The sequence below is a fragment of the Pogona vitticeps genome, chromosome 7, assembly GCF_051106095.1.
Source record: "Pogona vitticeps strain Pit_001003342236 chromosome 7, PviZW2.1, whole genome shotgun sequence".
NCBI classification, from domain to species: Eukaryota; Metazoa; Chordata; class Lepidosauria; order Squamata; family Agamidae; genus Pogona; species Pogona vitticeps.
In genome coordinates, this window is record NC_135789.1 from 18,281,495 (window position 1) to 18,297,346 (window position 15,852).

At 47.9% G+C, this 15,852-nt stretch overlaps 2 protein-coding genes across 9 annotated transcripts in view; one reads left to right on the forward strand and one right to left on the reverse strand.

The window, feature by feature from the left end:
• TLE2 (TLE family member 2, transcriptional corepressor) overlaps positions 1-4,511 on the forward strand; it is a 32,073-nt gene extending 27,562 nt beyond the window's left edge. For 4 of the 5 annotated variants that reach the window (XM_020794171.3, XM_078378881.1, XM_072978185.2 and 1 more), the window contains exons 18-21: positions 165-312; positions 1,362-1,512; positions 2,243-2,319; positions 3,776-4,511. In XM_020794171.3, the coding sequence (XP_020649830.3) occupies positions 165-312; positions 1,362-1,512; positions 2,243-2,319; positions 3,776-3,883 (484 nt within the window). In that variant the 3' untranslated portion in view covers positions 3,884-4,511. Of the gene's footprint in view, positions 1-164; positions 313-1,361; positions 1,517-2,242; positions 2,320-3,775 lie in introns of all 5 variants that reach the window. The other variant, XM_072978186.2, reaches the window with a different exon arrangement.
• A 2,075-nt stretch (positions 4,512-6,586) lies between these two features.
• LOC110079284 (transducin-like enhancer protein 1) overlaps positions 6,587-15,852 on the reverse strand; it is a 35,103-nt gene continuing 25,837 nt past the window's right edge. For all 4 annotated transcript variants that reach the window (XM_072978192.2, XM_072978190.2, XM_072978191.2 and 1 more), the window contains exons 13-21: positions 15,222-15,363; positions 14,295-14,476; positions 12,287-12,366; positions 11,666-11,915; positions 11,203-11,450; positions 10,615-10,762; positions 9,116-9,266; positions 8,083-8,159; positions 6,587-7,053 (exon numbers count right to left, since the gene is read on the reverse strand). In XM_072978192.2, the coding sequence (XP_072834293.2) occupies positions 6,946-7,053; positions 8,083-8,159; positions 9,116-9,266; positions 10,615-10,762; positions 11,203-11,450; positions 11,666-11,915; positions 12,287-12,366; positions 14,295-14,476; positions 15,222-15,363 (1,386 nt within the window). In that variant the 3' untranslated portion in view covers positions 6,587-6,945. The remainder of the gene's footprint in view (positions 7,054-8,082; positions 8,160-9,115; positions 9,267-10,614; positions 10,763-11,202; positions 11,451-11,665; positions 11,916-12,286; positions 12,367-14,294; positions 14,477-15,221; positions 15,364-15,852) is intronic.

Sequence of the window (15,852 nt, forward strand, 5' to 3'; positions counted from 1 at the left end):
TTTCCGATTTCACGCAAGCCTCCCGGACCAGAATCCAGCTGGGGAAAGCAATACAACACAACTATCGAAGGGCTTCAGAAGAGCTGTAGATATACAGTATGGCCGATTTCTCACCCACCCACCCCAATCCCAGTTCTTGTTTCCTTCTCTGCCACCCTAAGCAGGCAGTTCCAGGGCCACACCGACGGCGCCAGCTGCATCGACATATCTAACTACGGCACCAAACTCTGGACGGGGGGCTTGGACAACACCGTGCGATGTTGGGACCTTCGGGAAGGCCGGCAGCTTCAGCAGCACGACTTCAGCTCCCAGGTTGGCTGGGAGAAGGGGTGGACGCACCGTGGGGTTGCTCGGTGGGGTTTGTGTGTGTGTGTGTGTGTGTGCTGGCAGCTTATTAGGGGGGGAAAGAGAGGCTGGTCAACATAGCAAAACGCAGAGAAGCTGGCTTTAGAAACGGTAACAGCATTCCCGTTAGCCTAGGAATGACAAATTCGGTTGGTTTGGCTAAAAATACGAACAAAATAAATTTTGGGGAATTCGTTCCCATTGGCTTTTGAACAAAATGTATTCAGTTTGCATCTCTTGGAAACAAATGAGCCAGGATTTAGAAACCCCCCCTTTTTTAGGGTTGAAGGGATTACAAAGCCTAGAATCCTGTACCTTGCACAGCCAATGTGGATTCTGGGCCCTGCTGTCATCCAAGGATCTGATCCGAATACAAAATGCGATGGGCGAATTTCGCCCATTGGTGTTTCAGGAATCAGTGCTTGGAGAAAAGCATACTGTTTTTAAAATATTGTGCCCAAATGCATTTTAATCCATAAGAGGTAAAAAGGGGGTTCCCCTTAAAATATATGAACAAAAAAGTATAGATTTTTTGGGGGGGGGAGAGAGTAAAACACAGAGTGATATGTAAGAATTTTCATGGAAAAAAGGGGGGGGAACGAGCTTGTAATCTAATATTTATGCAACTCAGAACAAGCTTTGAAATGGAAATCCGAGAACATGAAGGCGTTCGGGTTGAACTAACTCATGTCAAAGTTTCCTAGAAATATTCAATTCTCATTTGCTGCCTCCATAACGAGGGACATGATCAGATTTATGGCTCTTCTTTTAAGTTCCTTTAGGGTGAATCCACCCCGGCTTTTAGTTTTGACTTTACATCCTTCAAGGTGGTGATGCTGAATTTTTGGGCATCGGCTTCCAAGCTTTGTAGACCTCTGGGAAAGTTCAGACTAAAACCCGGAGCGCATTTACGACCCTGGCACAATCGGAATCGCCGGCCAGCCGTTTTTTCTGGGGTGCCTCTCCCACCCGATTCTGTGTCCCTGACTTCCTTTTCCACCCTGATATTGCCCTAGATTTTCTCCTTGGGGTACTGCCCCACCGGTGAGTGGCTGGCCGTTGGGATGGAGAGCAGCAATGTGGAGATTCTCCATGTCACGAAATCTGAGAAGTATCAACTCCATCTTCACGAGAGCTGCGTCTTGTCCCTCAAGTTTGCCTCCTGTGGTAGGTGTGTGAGCTCCCACGGGGCGAAGCCAGACTTTGCTCGACAGGGGATGTAGTGGTTCCTGGGCTGATTGGGATAAAATCCCGGGACCTGTTCATTACCTGGGGTCATACTCTCTCCCGCCATCCCCCCTTAGCTTCCTGCATTTCCTTCAGCCTCCACAACAGATAGAAGTGAGGGAAAGATTTTTCCAGGAACACAATATTCCTACAGCAATGCAAAATATTTTGGTGTGGTTTGTTCCTTAGAATCTGTTAGTCCAAATTTTAAGGGATATCTCGAAGGTGCTGTGGATCTGTTTGTGGGATTGGGCCCAGCGGCATCTCAAGCTTCCATTAAGTTTGGACTAAACCCTTTCCAGCTCTAAAATTCTGTGACTCACCTAGATGGAACTGTCCAGAAATGGAGCCCCTCTTCAGAGTGCATATGGAACTCCTTGCCACAAGAGAATAGTTCTGAGGGCTTTCCAAATGGGGGTTAGATATGAATTTTCAGAGGTGGGTGGGTCTAACTATGGTGGTTCATCCTGGCAGCCAGGTGGAGCCTCCAGAGCAAGGGAGAGTCTATCTCTGAATCACAGAGGTTATAGAAGCTGGCAGCCCAAATGGTCAAACTATCTTCACCCCCATCTAGACCTTTCATCTCCCCCTGGCAGGGAGATGTTCGTGCAGATCTAATCATCCTCATTTCTCCCCCCCCCCCCGGGCCCCTTTTATTCTCTTCCTTCAGGAAAATGGTTTATCAGCACCGGCAAGGATAATTTGCTGAACGCATGGAGAACCCCATATGGGGCCAGCATTTTCCAGGTAAGGGATTGAGAGGAAGAAGTAACAGTGATGTGGCTTTTACAGGGGAACCAGTGAGATAAAACTGACCCAAAGTTTGTTTTAATTATGGGTAGTTACTTAGAACTCGAAGGTACAGAAAAGTAACTACTGTTATACTAGCAAATTTTCAAATAGTACAGTAGGACTCCCCATATCCATGGGATCAGTATCTGCAGTTTCCCTTATCCACGGCCTGAAAATATTAAAAATATTTTTAAAAAACGCAGAAAGATATATTTCCATGATGTAATTACCCAAACTGGCCACTAGGTGCCAGAGATGATGCTATATATAGGGTTCACTGTTAACCACAGATTTCGGTATCTGCTGGGAGCTTGGAACCAATTCCCTGTGGACGGAAGGGTCCTAATCTTATTCTTTATTTGACTGTAGTTTTAAAAATAATTAAAATTGAGGTTAGATGTGCTAATGTTTTTTATTTCTGCATTCAAGAGGAGTTGGACTAAATGACCTTTGGGGATCCCTTCTAACTCTGCAATTCGTTAACACTTTTTAGTTCATTAATATTCTAAACACTTGTTAGTTCATTAATATTCTAAACTGATTCTGTTACTTTTTAAAAAAATCAGGACATTACAAGCCTGACTAACTGTGCTGATGGTAAACCTTCCCTCCTGGATCTATATAATTAATCAAAATACTTTGCGCCTATAAAAAAAAATCAGAAATATTCCTTCATGACATTCTGAGATTGGAAAAGTTACTTTTTTGGACTATGAAGCCCAGAATAACAGCCAGGTTTTACAAAAAAAAGTTAGGGGTTTTTTGCCATTCATTTTGCTACTGTTAGAGTTGTGCTTTACATACTGCAAACATATTAATTATTAATAATTAGCCATTGCTTGTCATCTTCAACTTTGAAACACTCTTAAAAACTGGAGTTATAGAATTTGAGGTCAGGGGCCAGCTTGAGGTTTTAAAGGACATATAGGGCAGATAATAAGGGACTATAGGTTTCCAAAAGGCACCAAGCTGCCCGCTGTCAGAAACAGGGTCCTGGGTTTGATAAACACAGTAGGACCCCCATATCCATGTGAGATTGGTTCCAAGCCCCCTTGCAGAGGCTGAACACCATGGATAATAATAAACACTATACATAGCATGGTAAAAGGGAAAAAAAACAGACATATGTATTTTCATCATGTACTTACCAGAATTAACCATTAGAGGGAGCCAGAAACCATCCTATGTATTCTTCAGCAAGACTACATAGTATGGCCTCTGGTTCCTTCTAGTGGCCAATTCTGGGAATACACAATGAAAATACATATTTCTAGGTTTTTTTTCTTTTATCATTTTTAATATTTTCAGATTCGGGAAACCGCGGATACTGATCCCACGGACAAAGGGGGTCCTAACTGTATCCTTTTCTGAAACAGCAATTCACATTTCTGTCTCCCACCTTTGTCCTCAGTCCAAAGAAACGTCGTCGGTGCTCAGCTGCGACATCTCCTCCAACGACAAATTCATCGTGACCGGGTCGGGGGACAAAAAAGCCACCGTTTACGAACTGGTCTACTGAAGAGGGACGTTGCTGCCGCCGCCGGCAGGCTCCTGCTGTTTCTTCTTTTGGAAACGCTCGTACACACAAACACACGCTCACTAGGGACGCTGTTTCGGGACCCGCCCCAGCGCTGCTGTGGAAACACTCGGTGGACTTGATGGGACTAAGGGGGCGCAACCCCCCCTTTTTTCACACTGATGAGATCACTACTCTGCTGCTCTCCGGGGACCCCGATTTTGAAGCCGGCTGGGGGAGGAAGTGACCCCTACCTTGTCTTTGGAACCTCATGAGGACTAGAAACACACACACACACACTACAGATTCTCAGGAAGCTTTTTTTGGCACTCTTGCCTGCCCCTCGGCCTACACCATGCAAGAGGGGTGGGGTGGGGGACGGTCTCCCCACCATCTCCATTTTATGTTTTGGCCTATTTGTCTAGAAGAGGGGAGGAAATTGCCTCTCAGCTGGAAAGCTCCTCCCCCCCTTGTGATGGACAAGCCAAGGAGCCAACCAGCAGGGGGCTTCACCTCCCCGCCTCCCACTGTCTCCTCCCAGCAAAGACTTTTCCAGCGATTCCTTTTTTTCTTCTTCTCCTTTATGTGTGGAAAGTTGTATAAATCAGAACAATTAAATGTATTTAAAGAAGGGCTGGTGCTTGTGTTAATCCGTTTGAGGGGTTGCGTGCACAACAAAATGGATCCATAAATTACTTAGGAAAGGGATGTTCCATCTTACACTCAAAAACCCATCGGCCCCAGCTTAGCATGCCAAGGATGCTGGGCACGAGTCCAAGGTAGGGCCTGTATTTTTGACAAACCCACTAGACTTTACAGTCTGTATCAAATGGGGGAGACTTTTCTTCTCCCCTGGAAATGGGTGGTTCTTTTTTCCCCCAAATAGACCTATTTTGTTCACAGTTTCTTAGTGTTGACGAAACACTAGATAGCTCAGGGGTTGAGGTATCTGGCTACAGAGCCAGAGGTTGTGAGTTCGAATCCCCCCCCCCCACTGGACCTCCTTGATAGGAGCTGGACTTGATGATCCCTAGGACCCCTTCCAGCTGTAAGATGATGATGATCTCAAGCAGCACATTTTGAGTGCCACAAAGAAGACACAAACAATAGTGGCATGCCTTTGGCTAAATTCTGGCTCGTCAGTCTAAATTCTTAGCGAGACAGCCACGAGATTTCTCACGTCCAACACACACAAAAAGTCCCCTCCCCAAAAAAAGAGCATCTCCTGCAATGTGTTCAGAACACTCCTGCACAAATCTAGCGACTTTGAGATGCAAACCTGAAGCCTATCATAAGCACACAAGGAGCGGCTTAGGGATCAGAAAGATACAAAAAACCCATTCAAGGCTTCTGGTTTTCAAGAGCCCACACAACCAAGCCGCTGCGAGAATCAGACACAGCACCAAGTCTCAACGGGTTGTCAGTTCAGATAAATTTGTTGCCATTTCTCGCTTTTGCCTGGAAGGAGACGACCAAAGGAAGCATTCCCTTTATCCTTTTTTTTTTACTTGGACAGACTAGAAAAGTGGCTGGTGGGATTGTCTTCCGCTGGTAACAAAACGACTCAACTGGCTTTCTGTACTTTGCATTCTGACTTGGAGTGCTGGAGGGAGTACCCCTTCCTCGTATATCCCAAATTCTTGGGGCTTTTCTCCATGCTTCAGTGCTCGGAAAATTCTTATATTTCTCCTGGAGAACGCTTGTCACTTTTAAAATCTTCTGTGCCGTTTGGGGAGGATGCCGTGGCGTTCAAGGGGGAGCCGGATGGGGCCAAAGAGGGGGCCAGCCCAGCAGCTCGACTGCGACAAGCAAGTAACACACAAGCAGGGAAGGGTGGTGTAGTGGTTAGCAGTGGAGACTTTTGAGAAGGGCAGAGAATCCGGTCCGGGTTTTAAGCTGAGCTTTTGAGCTGTCCAAAGGAACACCCTTTCTCCCCACAGTCGTTCCAGAACTCTGGACACCTCCCTTCACAATTTGAATGAAAACACAAAAGGTCCACACCTGGAAAATTGCTCTTCGGTGTTGAAAAGGGGCTGAAAAGACTCGGGTTCACGTTCCCTTTAGATGATGAGCTGCTGCTAAATCTCAGGGAAAATGTACTTTCACTCAGTTTCTTCTGTGTTTTCTTCCTGGGCTTATATCATTTCAAACGGTGAGCTGTGGGTTTTCCTCCTGTATCAAAATTCCTACATAGTTCTTAACATGCTTATTAACATCCCCCTCTGTTTCCACATTTCAACTCAACCCCCCACTTTGGCTTATAATTTTTTCCCAATCATGTGAATTTGCATTTTTAAATATAGACTTTGTTTTGGGCCCAGTGAGAAATGGAGCACACTCGAAATCACGAGCACACGGTGGCTCAAACACAGAAAATTTTTTAAAAAGCCGACCAAAATGGTTCCGATCCGAACATTCTTGAGATCAGGTGCTCATTTCTTGCAACAGCTCACTGCTGGTGCAGAAAATGTAGTTTTTAACAAGATTATTTGAGGCAAGCCCACCCCTCCGCCTGTTCCTCCTGTCTCTCTCAATACCATTTCTCTGTTGTTCTCGTTTCCCGGATCAGCTCCTGGCTGACGACACCCTTGAAATCAAGGTTCTAGTCCCTTTTGACTTGACTGTGCCTCGGAACCCATATCTTTTGAAGACATGTGTGCGGGGTTCTTAACGATGCTCCCAAGAAAAAGTCTAAGCCGGCGGCGGTTGGGTTGGTGCCCCAAGGAACACTCCCATACCTTTTTATTTTAAAGATTTTTAAAAAATCAAACCACACGAGATAAACTGTTCCAAGAAGATTGGATTTAAACGCGCACGCACACCCACACGAAAGACAGACCACCTTCAGCTCCCCTTCAAAATACAAACAAGGAACAAAGGTCAAGAGTCCTCTTGAAGATTTGTCTTCTTCTCTTCCATCATCTTTAGCTGGAAAAGCCTGTCTCTTTCCTGGATTTATGGGGAACCTCCCCTTGTCCTCATCAGTCTGGAGAGAGGTTTTCTGTAAAATGGATTCTTTGGCTGGGAAGAAAAGGTTTCAGCTTTGACGCAGGCGCTGATTGGCCTCAATACATGACCTCGTAGACCGACGCTTTCTTGTCCCCAGAACCGGTGACGATGAACTGATCATCCATGGAGACGTCACAGCTGAGGACGGAGGATGATTCTTTTGACTAGAATGACGGAGGGGGGGGGAAGAGAAGCATTATGTTGGGCTTACCAAGATTACAGGTAGAAAACACAATAAAAACACATGCTAAACAAGTTTTTAAAAAGGGTCCTTGCTCACACCAGGAGCAAATTCAGGCAGTGAACGTCAAAAAGCCGGTCGCGAAAAACGAACTTTCCAAAATATATCCGGACGACACACTCCCAGGAGTTTAATAAAAAAATTTTTTAACGGAAACAGCTTCCCATGAGTGTTTCAAGTCAGCCTGAGGAAATCTCGACTCCTGAACAAATTGACCCAGTCAGATTTATATCCTTCTGGAACAAAGCTCAAGGTCCAGATTTGGTTCTGATGCAAATATGATGGGAGTTTACAGATTCGGACCTGGAATGGAAACCAGATTAAGATAGGCACAAACTTCTTCAGTGTATCAGTTTTTTTTTCCCCTGAGGAAATGCTGAACTGGCCTCATGTGTAAAGCCAGAAACTAGCCATCTGGAATTTGCTCTGTTTGCTTTCTCTTTTGAGGATCTATAATTAGAGATTGGATTTTTTTGGAGTACAAATCCTGTACTTCTTCATTCTGGAAGTTCTACGTGACAGATAGGCATCTTAAGTGACAGCTCAGTGTGGCTCACCTGGGAGAAAGGCCTCATGGCCTAGCTTTTCCCAAGCTTCCTGTTCCTGTCCCAGTGCTACCTGGGAAATTTCTTTCCAAACAGGAAACTTGGGTGGAGCTCGGCCTTGCTCGGCCTCAAAGCCTTCCACAGTTAAGGCCTTTCTCCCAGGTAAGCCACAGTATCTATGGTGTCTGTCAGGTAGAACTCCCAAGAGGTGGATCATGGGATATGTAGTCCAAAAATTGATAATTCCCATCCTTGCCTATCGTGTACCTCAAATTCGCACACTTCAGTGCAACATCACCTGTTGTGGCTCACTTAATGTCAATACATTCAGATAACTAGAAAAGAACAAAGGAGGGATGGTGGGTGTCCATCCTTCAATCCCAAACATGTCCCATCTTCCCCCTCACCTGGAATATACTGGCCCCATAAGGCGTCCGCCAAGCATTCAACAAATTGTCTTTTCCAGTACTTACAAACCATTTCCCTGTAAGCAAGAGGAGAAGCAGTGTGACATAGTAGTTAAAGCCAGAGTGAGAATGATCACATTTCTTATACCCCACACTGGACAACTGAGTCCACTGGGAAGCCTTGAAAAAGGTGAGAAGGAGGGGGTATAAATATAAAAGGTAATAACCAAGATAATAAGCAGGGTGGTGAAACACACTGAAACACCCACTCAAAGAAAAGGTCCTCAGCTTTGGAGAAAGTTGCCTTCTCAAGGAACGTCTAGTGTGTGGACTCTTTAATATTAGATACACCTTGAAATTAACAGCACACTGATTGTCTAATTGTGGGTCCAGAAAATGGACACAAAGTAGGAATTGTGGAATTGGTATCCGCGGTTTAACTTATCCGTGGTCTAAAAATATTAAAAGAAAAATCCCAGAAATGTGTGTTTCCGCAATGTAGTTGCCAGAACTGGCCACTAGAGGGGGCAGGGACCATGCTAATGCCTAGTGTTCACTATTATCCACAGTTTTTGATATCCGCAGGGGGCTTGGAATCAATCCTTCACGGATCTCAGCAAGACAGGGGCACGTCGCCATTGGTGGATGCATCGTTCCCCCTGGCTACACTAAAGGTGCAGGGAGATCCAATCCCAATGAACGATTCACTGTGCTCAGGGGATCTGAATTCTGTGTGACTCTTGAAGCAGGCAGGATGGCATGGTCTTTCTGAAGCGGGTGTTGCTGGAGGCGAAATGGAGTTTGAGGAAAAAGGCCTGCCTGGCAAGCTTGGTAAGAGAATGGAGCTGCCCAAAAGAGGGCCTGGCTGGCAACCTCAACCGAGACACTGGCTGAATCATGCCGTTGCTGTTGTGTCTTCCTTCCTTCCTCCCACACCTCGGTTTTAACCACCTCGTCATGCGATTGCTCTCTTCCATGCGGCACAGATGGATATTCCCCCCCCCTTCCTGGGGCAGAGCTTTTCCATGCTTACCGCAAGAGGCAAACTTGAGAGACAGGACGCAACTCTCGTGGAGGTGAAGCTGGTACTTCTCCGGCTTCGCCACATGGAGGATCTCGACGTTGCTGCTCTCCATCCCGACGGCCAGCCACTCGCCGGTGGGGCAGTACCCCAGGGAGAAGATCTGGGGAAAGGAGGAAGCAAAAGGGCATGGCGTTCAACACTCATGCCTTGATGGAGCCAGAAATGCTTGAAGGCGCACCAACCGTTCAAAACCTACGGGTGAGTTTGGGAAAACCAAGAGCCAAACGTCCCAGCCCTGTTCGCTTTTCTTCTTTTAACCAAAGCCCAAATGTTTTCTCTTTTTGGACGGACATCCTGATTTCCTCCTCTTTCCCCCCCCCCTTCAGATCTGGCTCATTCTAGGAAGGTTGAACATGTATGGGATGAGGCCAGAAATGTCTATTGGTGTGTCTGCAGCTCATTCTGTGTGTGTGTGTGGGGGGGGGGATAGCAGGATCTCTCTCATCCCCCCCCAAAAAAAGGTACTTCAACTGAACCTCTTTCTTGGTTTCCCCCAAACCTTGCGAGCCTTTTTATTACCAAGATTTAAACACTCTGCCGGGAAGAGGGAAATATGTCGGAGTTGCTGCCCCTTTGCATGCGGCCTTTATAGTAGGTTTGGCCGGGAAGGACTTTCCTGGGCTGGAAGGATGGTCAACCTATCATTCTTTTCCTGCCTCTGAACTCAAAGAGAAGAAACCCCCCCCCCTGCCCTGTATCCTTTTCCCTCTCTCGAGCCAGTTCAAGTCTTTTGCTGGAAGCAGTCATGGTTGTCCATTTGGGGTTCGATTTGATCAATAGTAAGTAGACCCTCCCTAAGTAGACCAGCTACCTGTGTGTGATTCTTAGATAGATTATTATGTATTACTGCTTTGGCTGAATTTTCCGTGCTCCTTGTATTTTCCATGCTCCATGTTTGTGTTTTTCATTTCTCAGACTGGGATTTTTTTAAAAAAAAAATTGTATACTGCCTGTAAATTATGTGAGATGCCTCTTTATTCACGGTTCATAGTTCTCAATATTGTCTTTTAATGATATTACCCACCGTTGTATCCTCATTATTTTCAACTTTAAATAGGGCCTTTTGATTGTTGTTAAGCCGCCTTGGCTCCTTTTCAAGGAGAAAGGCGAGGTAAAAATATTTTAAACAAATAAATAAATAGACCTTTTATTCTTTCTATTATTGATGTCTCAGACTGAGTTACTGAGACTGTAAGTGCCAGCTGATGAAGAAAGGGGAACTTGAAGCTGATTCTGCTCTGTGAATCTCTGCATTTCTAGTGTGGAGCTAGAGGGATTTAACTCAAACTTCAAAACTCTGCAAGAAAATATGGTTTCCTTGTGTGTTTCTTTCTTGTTTTCCACATCAGCTGTCACACCACTGCACTGAAGACCGGTGGTGGCCACCAAAGGGAGTTCACGGGGCCCCATCCACCACTCCCCAGCCTCCTCCTTCCACCCTTTCCTGCCTGGGAGCTGAAGTCATGCTGCTGAAGCTGCCGGCCTTCCCGAAGGTCCCAGCTCCGCACGGTGTTGTCCAAGCCCCCCGTCCAGAGTTTGGTGCCGTCGTTGGATATGTCGATGCAGCTGGCGCCGTCGGTGTGCCCCTGGAACTGCCTGCAAAGGGAAGGTAAACCTGAGGTGGCGGGAGAGTGTTTGTCCACAAACGGAGTCTCGGTACCCCACAATTCTGCAGGAACTCGGGAAAAGCCAACTGTGCCGGTGAGAATTTGCCTCTCCAAAACTTCCAAGTTACTAGTCCTCATGGATGTGAATAAGGCAAGCAGTGTCTGCTGGACTATCAAGCCCCCACTTTCCTGACACGCTAAACTGTCCGTGGAACCTTCGCACCCGCAAAATGCAAAATAAAGAAATGCCTCGGCAGAACCGACGTCAACCGCTAATCCAGCTTTCGTCTCATCCTTGCAATTCTGCAAAGCACGTTTTCCCCAAACTAGGTAGCTAGCCTGCCGGGGACGAGGCAGATATAAAAGCCAGCGTACGGTGACCACGAGATATGGTGGACCAGCCAAGAGAAGGCGGCGGGACCTCTTTACCTCACCAGCGTCTGGTTCTGGAGGTCCCACACCACGATGTTGCCGTCGCTGCAGCAGGAGAAGCAGACCTTGGCGTCCGGGCTGATGGCCAAGGCGTAGCAGGCGGGGGCCGAGGAGGTCAGCTCCGCCTTGATCCTCGGCGTTGGGGTGGCCAGGTCCCAGATGGAGAGGGTGCTGGCTTCCCCGCCGACGATAAGGCTCCGTCCATCCGGGAGGAGCTTACAGGACCGGATGTAGTTCTCTCGGTTCTGGGGCAGGAAGAGAGAGCGGGGAAAGAGGATAAAAAAGTTCCGTGCAGACACTGAATATTTCTCCCTTGGGAGTCGGCTGCACGAGACCGCAACGCTGAGATCCTCCAGACTCTTAAGTGGCTGGAGAACAACCTGGAACGCGCCGGGAGATACAGCCACCGGATCACAGCTCACCTCTGAAACACGGCACACACACACCCCCGTCCACTTACCAAGCAATCGAGCTGAGCCACAGGGGTTTTGGGGCCCGGCTGCGCCACGTCCCACACCTTCACGCATCCCTTTCCGCCCGTGTAGACGTGCTGGGTGGAGTTGCTGATGGTGACGGCGCAGACCACCTCGCCGTGATTCAGGGTGTGGAGCTGGCGGGCGTGCCGGGGGATGCCGGTGCCGATGAGGGCGTCAGGCGGGAAGGGAACCGGCTGCATCTGCCCGTCGGCGCCCACGTGGAAGGAGTACGCCCTGGGGGTGGAGACCAGGAAGGACAGAAGGAACGGCCACGGTCAAAAGAGAAATGAAATCTACCGATACGTTGGATTTGGACAGGGAGGAAACCAGCATGGCTTCCTTACGATGACGGGAGACACCACCGAGAAGGCTCTGCAATGGGCGTGGCCTATGAACCTCAGTGTGGGCGGGGCCTCTTTTCCTCCCAGAACAGAAGGGTGGATGACTCTGGCCAGGGATCTGTGCCCATCCCTCGCAGGGGATCCCACCTGTTTTTTTTTGGGGGGGGATGGGCCCAGAAAGAAGAGCCACCCCAATGAGGCAGTCTCTCCTCCACCCTCCCCGAACCCCACCGTGTAAGTGGTAGGTCCCTGGTGGTCACTCACGGCTTCGCTGACGACACCCGCGTCGGCATTCCTGTCGAGAGGCCCGGGACTCGCAAATGGGAGTGAGGATCGTAGGCAACCTAGGTGAAGCAAAAGGCGTAAAAGAAAGAGAGGCCGTGTGGTGTCGTGCTTCAGAGCCTTCGCCCAGGACTGGAGGGGACCGGATTCAAATCCCCACTGAGCTGGGAAATGTCACAATGCTTGGGCAATCCATTTATTGCTTTATCTTGCTCTACCTCGCTGGGTTGTTGCGGGAAGAAAGCAGGGAAGACGACTGACGTGAAGGCGAGACAGGGTGGACATGTAACTTGCTAGAACAGCTGGAGAGCTCAGGGATTGAGGTCTCTGGCTGAGGAACTAGACACCATGAGTTCGAATCCTTCCCTGTGCCTCACAGGAGAAGAGCTAGCCTGGGTGGCCTTGGGCAAGCTGCACTGTCCCAGGGATCCCCCCCCCGAAGAAGGGAAGGGAAAAACTAACTAACTAACTTATTCATTCATTTATTCATTCATTCATCTATATACCGCCCATCTGGCCAATGGCCACTCTGGGTGATTCACAACACAAAAACAATACACACACACACACACAAATCATAAAATATAAAAACCACTAAAACCAGGATGGCCGGATTCCCTGTTTAGGATCTTCAGGCCTCCCTCCAAACCTTCTCCATCTGAAAAACCCTGGAAAGGTCACCATCCATCAAAATTGACTTGATGGGACTGTTCCTAATTTTTTCCCCCCTGAAAAGCTGGACATTCGTTTCCCCAAAACAACTGCCAAGAGTTGGCGTTGCTGTGACCTACAGCATAAACCAAAGGTCCCCTCTGGAAATGGTGACACTGTCGTGAGCAGATATGGGAAATATTGCCTTTTTGAACAGTAAATCCCCAACTCCCCAAGACTGAGTGGTAAATTCTCCGATTTCTTATCCCAAAAGGTAATGTTCAGAAGTTGTGGCTGTTATGAACTGCAACTCTAAAAAGAGTAATTCATTACATGGAGTATTGCATCGCTTGTTACTTTTTCTTTTTGCGATTCGATTTAGAAAAGTCCCCGTCAAAACACCCTCTTTCAAAAAAGTTTTCAAAAGTAACTTTGGAAAGTAACTGGAACATGTTACTCATTACCTGAAAGTAACTCAACTCCTGCTTTTTCTATTACTTTTCCAGTTGGGATTGTTGCAGTCTGTTTTAAATGTGTGTTTTAGTATTGATTTTATTTCTCTTTGAACATGATATTTAACCAGACAAATAAATAACTTAGTATTTCTAATTTCTTCCTGTTTCTAAGCTTCTAAGCATTGCTTTCTACTCATGTAAGCCACACCTAGGGTCCTTTTAAGGATTATGTTAAAAATAATTTACGTAAATATATAGACGAATAAATGCATAAATAAACAAACAAAAAACTAAATACATACAGTAGTACCTCGGTTTGCAAACGCCTCAGTTTACATAATTTTTGGTTTATGAACTGAAATCCCTAAGCAATAAAGCCCCGGGTTATGTTGTTTTCTTTTCTTTTTTTCGCACGACGAAAGGTAGTTTCCCAGGGGCGCATTGCGCCTAGTGCGCTGCCCCTTTCATCACGCAAGGCGTGTTTCGGTTTGCGAAATTTCCACACGTCACACTGCATGGAACGGATCCGTTTTGAAAAAACCGAGGTACTACTGTAACTGCATCAATCAATCACTCTCATCCTCATAAGTAACTAGTTACTTTAACTACGTGGTGTGTAACTTGGGACCTGCAAGCTCAGTGCGGAACTCTGCCACTCAAAGAGCGTGGCTGCGTTATTTTTTTCCTCCTTCCTTCTCTTCTTTCCTTGCATGTCGGGTCTTTGAGACGGCAACCCCGGAGGGCCAGGGCTATTCTCCCTTCCCAGCGACCCCCAGGAGTGGGTGGGGGGGCTTCTAGGTAACCATCAGGGAGCCAAGAAGAAATCGGAACGCTTTTCCTCCTTCCCCTCTCCTTCGGCAGGCCAGCTCCCCGGAGACACTCACCAGCGGAGACCGGCCGTAAGCGGTGGCCCCAACCACGGCGGCCCCGTTGAGCTGCGGGCTCATGAGGTGCAGTCCCGCGTAGGCCCCTGCGCCGGCCAGGTCGCCATTGACGGAGGCGTGGGCCACGTTGAACGCTGCCTGGTAGGAGCTCTGGACGGTCAGCGGGTTGCGCAGGCTCAACGCTGGGAAAAGAAGGTTTGGCATGCTCACGCCTGGCCTAGCCGCCCTGGGGCAAGCAGCCCTATGCAACTAGGCGAGCAGGAGGGTTAGAAAAGGATGCCGGGGGGGGGGGGGGAGGGACGACAACACTTTGTAGATGATAGTTTGCAGAATTCTTAGCCAGATGGCTTCAGTGCCCCGGCTGTGAGTACATGAAGGAAGACCCATGGAAAATTCTGCCTATAGGGCTGAGCCCTGAATCTTCAAAATAATACGCTCAACATTTTCCCCCCCAAGGTATATGAGACTCTCTGCTTAAGCATAACCTCGTTCTCCACCCTGCAGGTAGTAAGGCCAACCTGCGGGTAGATTATACCCCTGATTATATTTTAATTGCACATTATTAAGTAAAATTGCATACTTCTCTCACAGCACTTCAGGATGGGTGGGGTGCATGGGGGGGGCCCTCCGGAGATGGGAACCGGCAGGCCTGCAATCTCGGGATGTGGCCCACCCTTGTTTTAGTTGCCGAGAGATTTGCACCAGAGGGGAAAAAGTTTTCCAAAGTTGTGGTGTCACGGGTGGAAACCCATCCAGAGACTTTGCTTGCTGACCTAACCCCTCGGTGCTCCTCCTCATCCCGTCATCTGTTGTGCTTCGATTCATGAAACAAGGACCGTATCTCTCCCATACCATACCGTCGCCCTCCATGCTCCCCCTCCTCCCCAGGGGCCCGATCCTCCTGTTCCACCTTCAGCGGCCTCTCACCAAGCGACTCCACTGTCTGCTTTGCAACTCCGGGGCGAAACTGGGGTGTGTTGCTGCTAGTGCTGGAGGAACCTGGTGCCGGCCCTTCGCCTTGCGACGTTGGGGTGCTCGACTTCAAACCAGGGGTGGCCGCTTTCTCCACCTGGAAGGAATTACTGCTGTTATCCAGCTGTTTCTTTATTCGTTAGAAGCATGGAAGGAGGGTGACCGGGAGTTCGCTGGGGGGGGGGAGGGGAAATCTGCTCCAGGTTTTAGTGTGAATTTTACCAGAGCCGTTCAAGGCACTAAACTCTATCCCCTTAATAGGTACAAATCTTGAAGAGCTATGGCAAAGTTCAGATTAAAACCCAGAGCGGCTGATACCACAGTCACCAGCCACCCACTTCTTCTAAGCTCAAGATCACTTTGTTACGCCTCTGCTTTTACTTGTACAGTATGCACGCTGAGCAGAGAAACTGTACATAACGCAGCAGACCCCAAACCTTTCGGGCTGAAAATATTCCATTTTTAAGTTTTGAGAAGCCCTCCTATCTCTCCAGTTGAATTTTATCGTTGTCCAACCTGCCTTCAGCCTTCCCCATCGGAGCATTCAATTTGTCATTTAAGATTCCACGCGAAAACATAGTGCAAA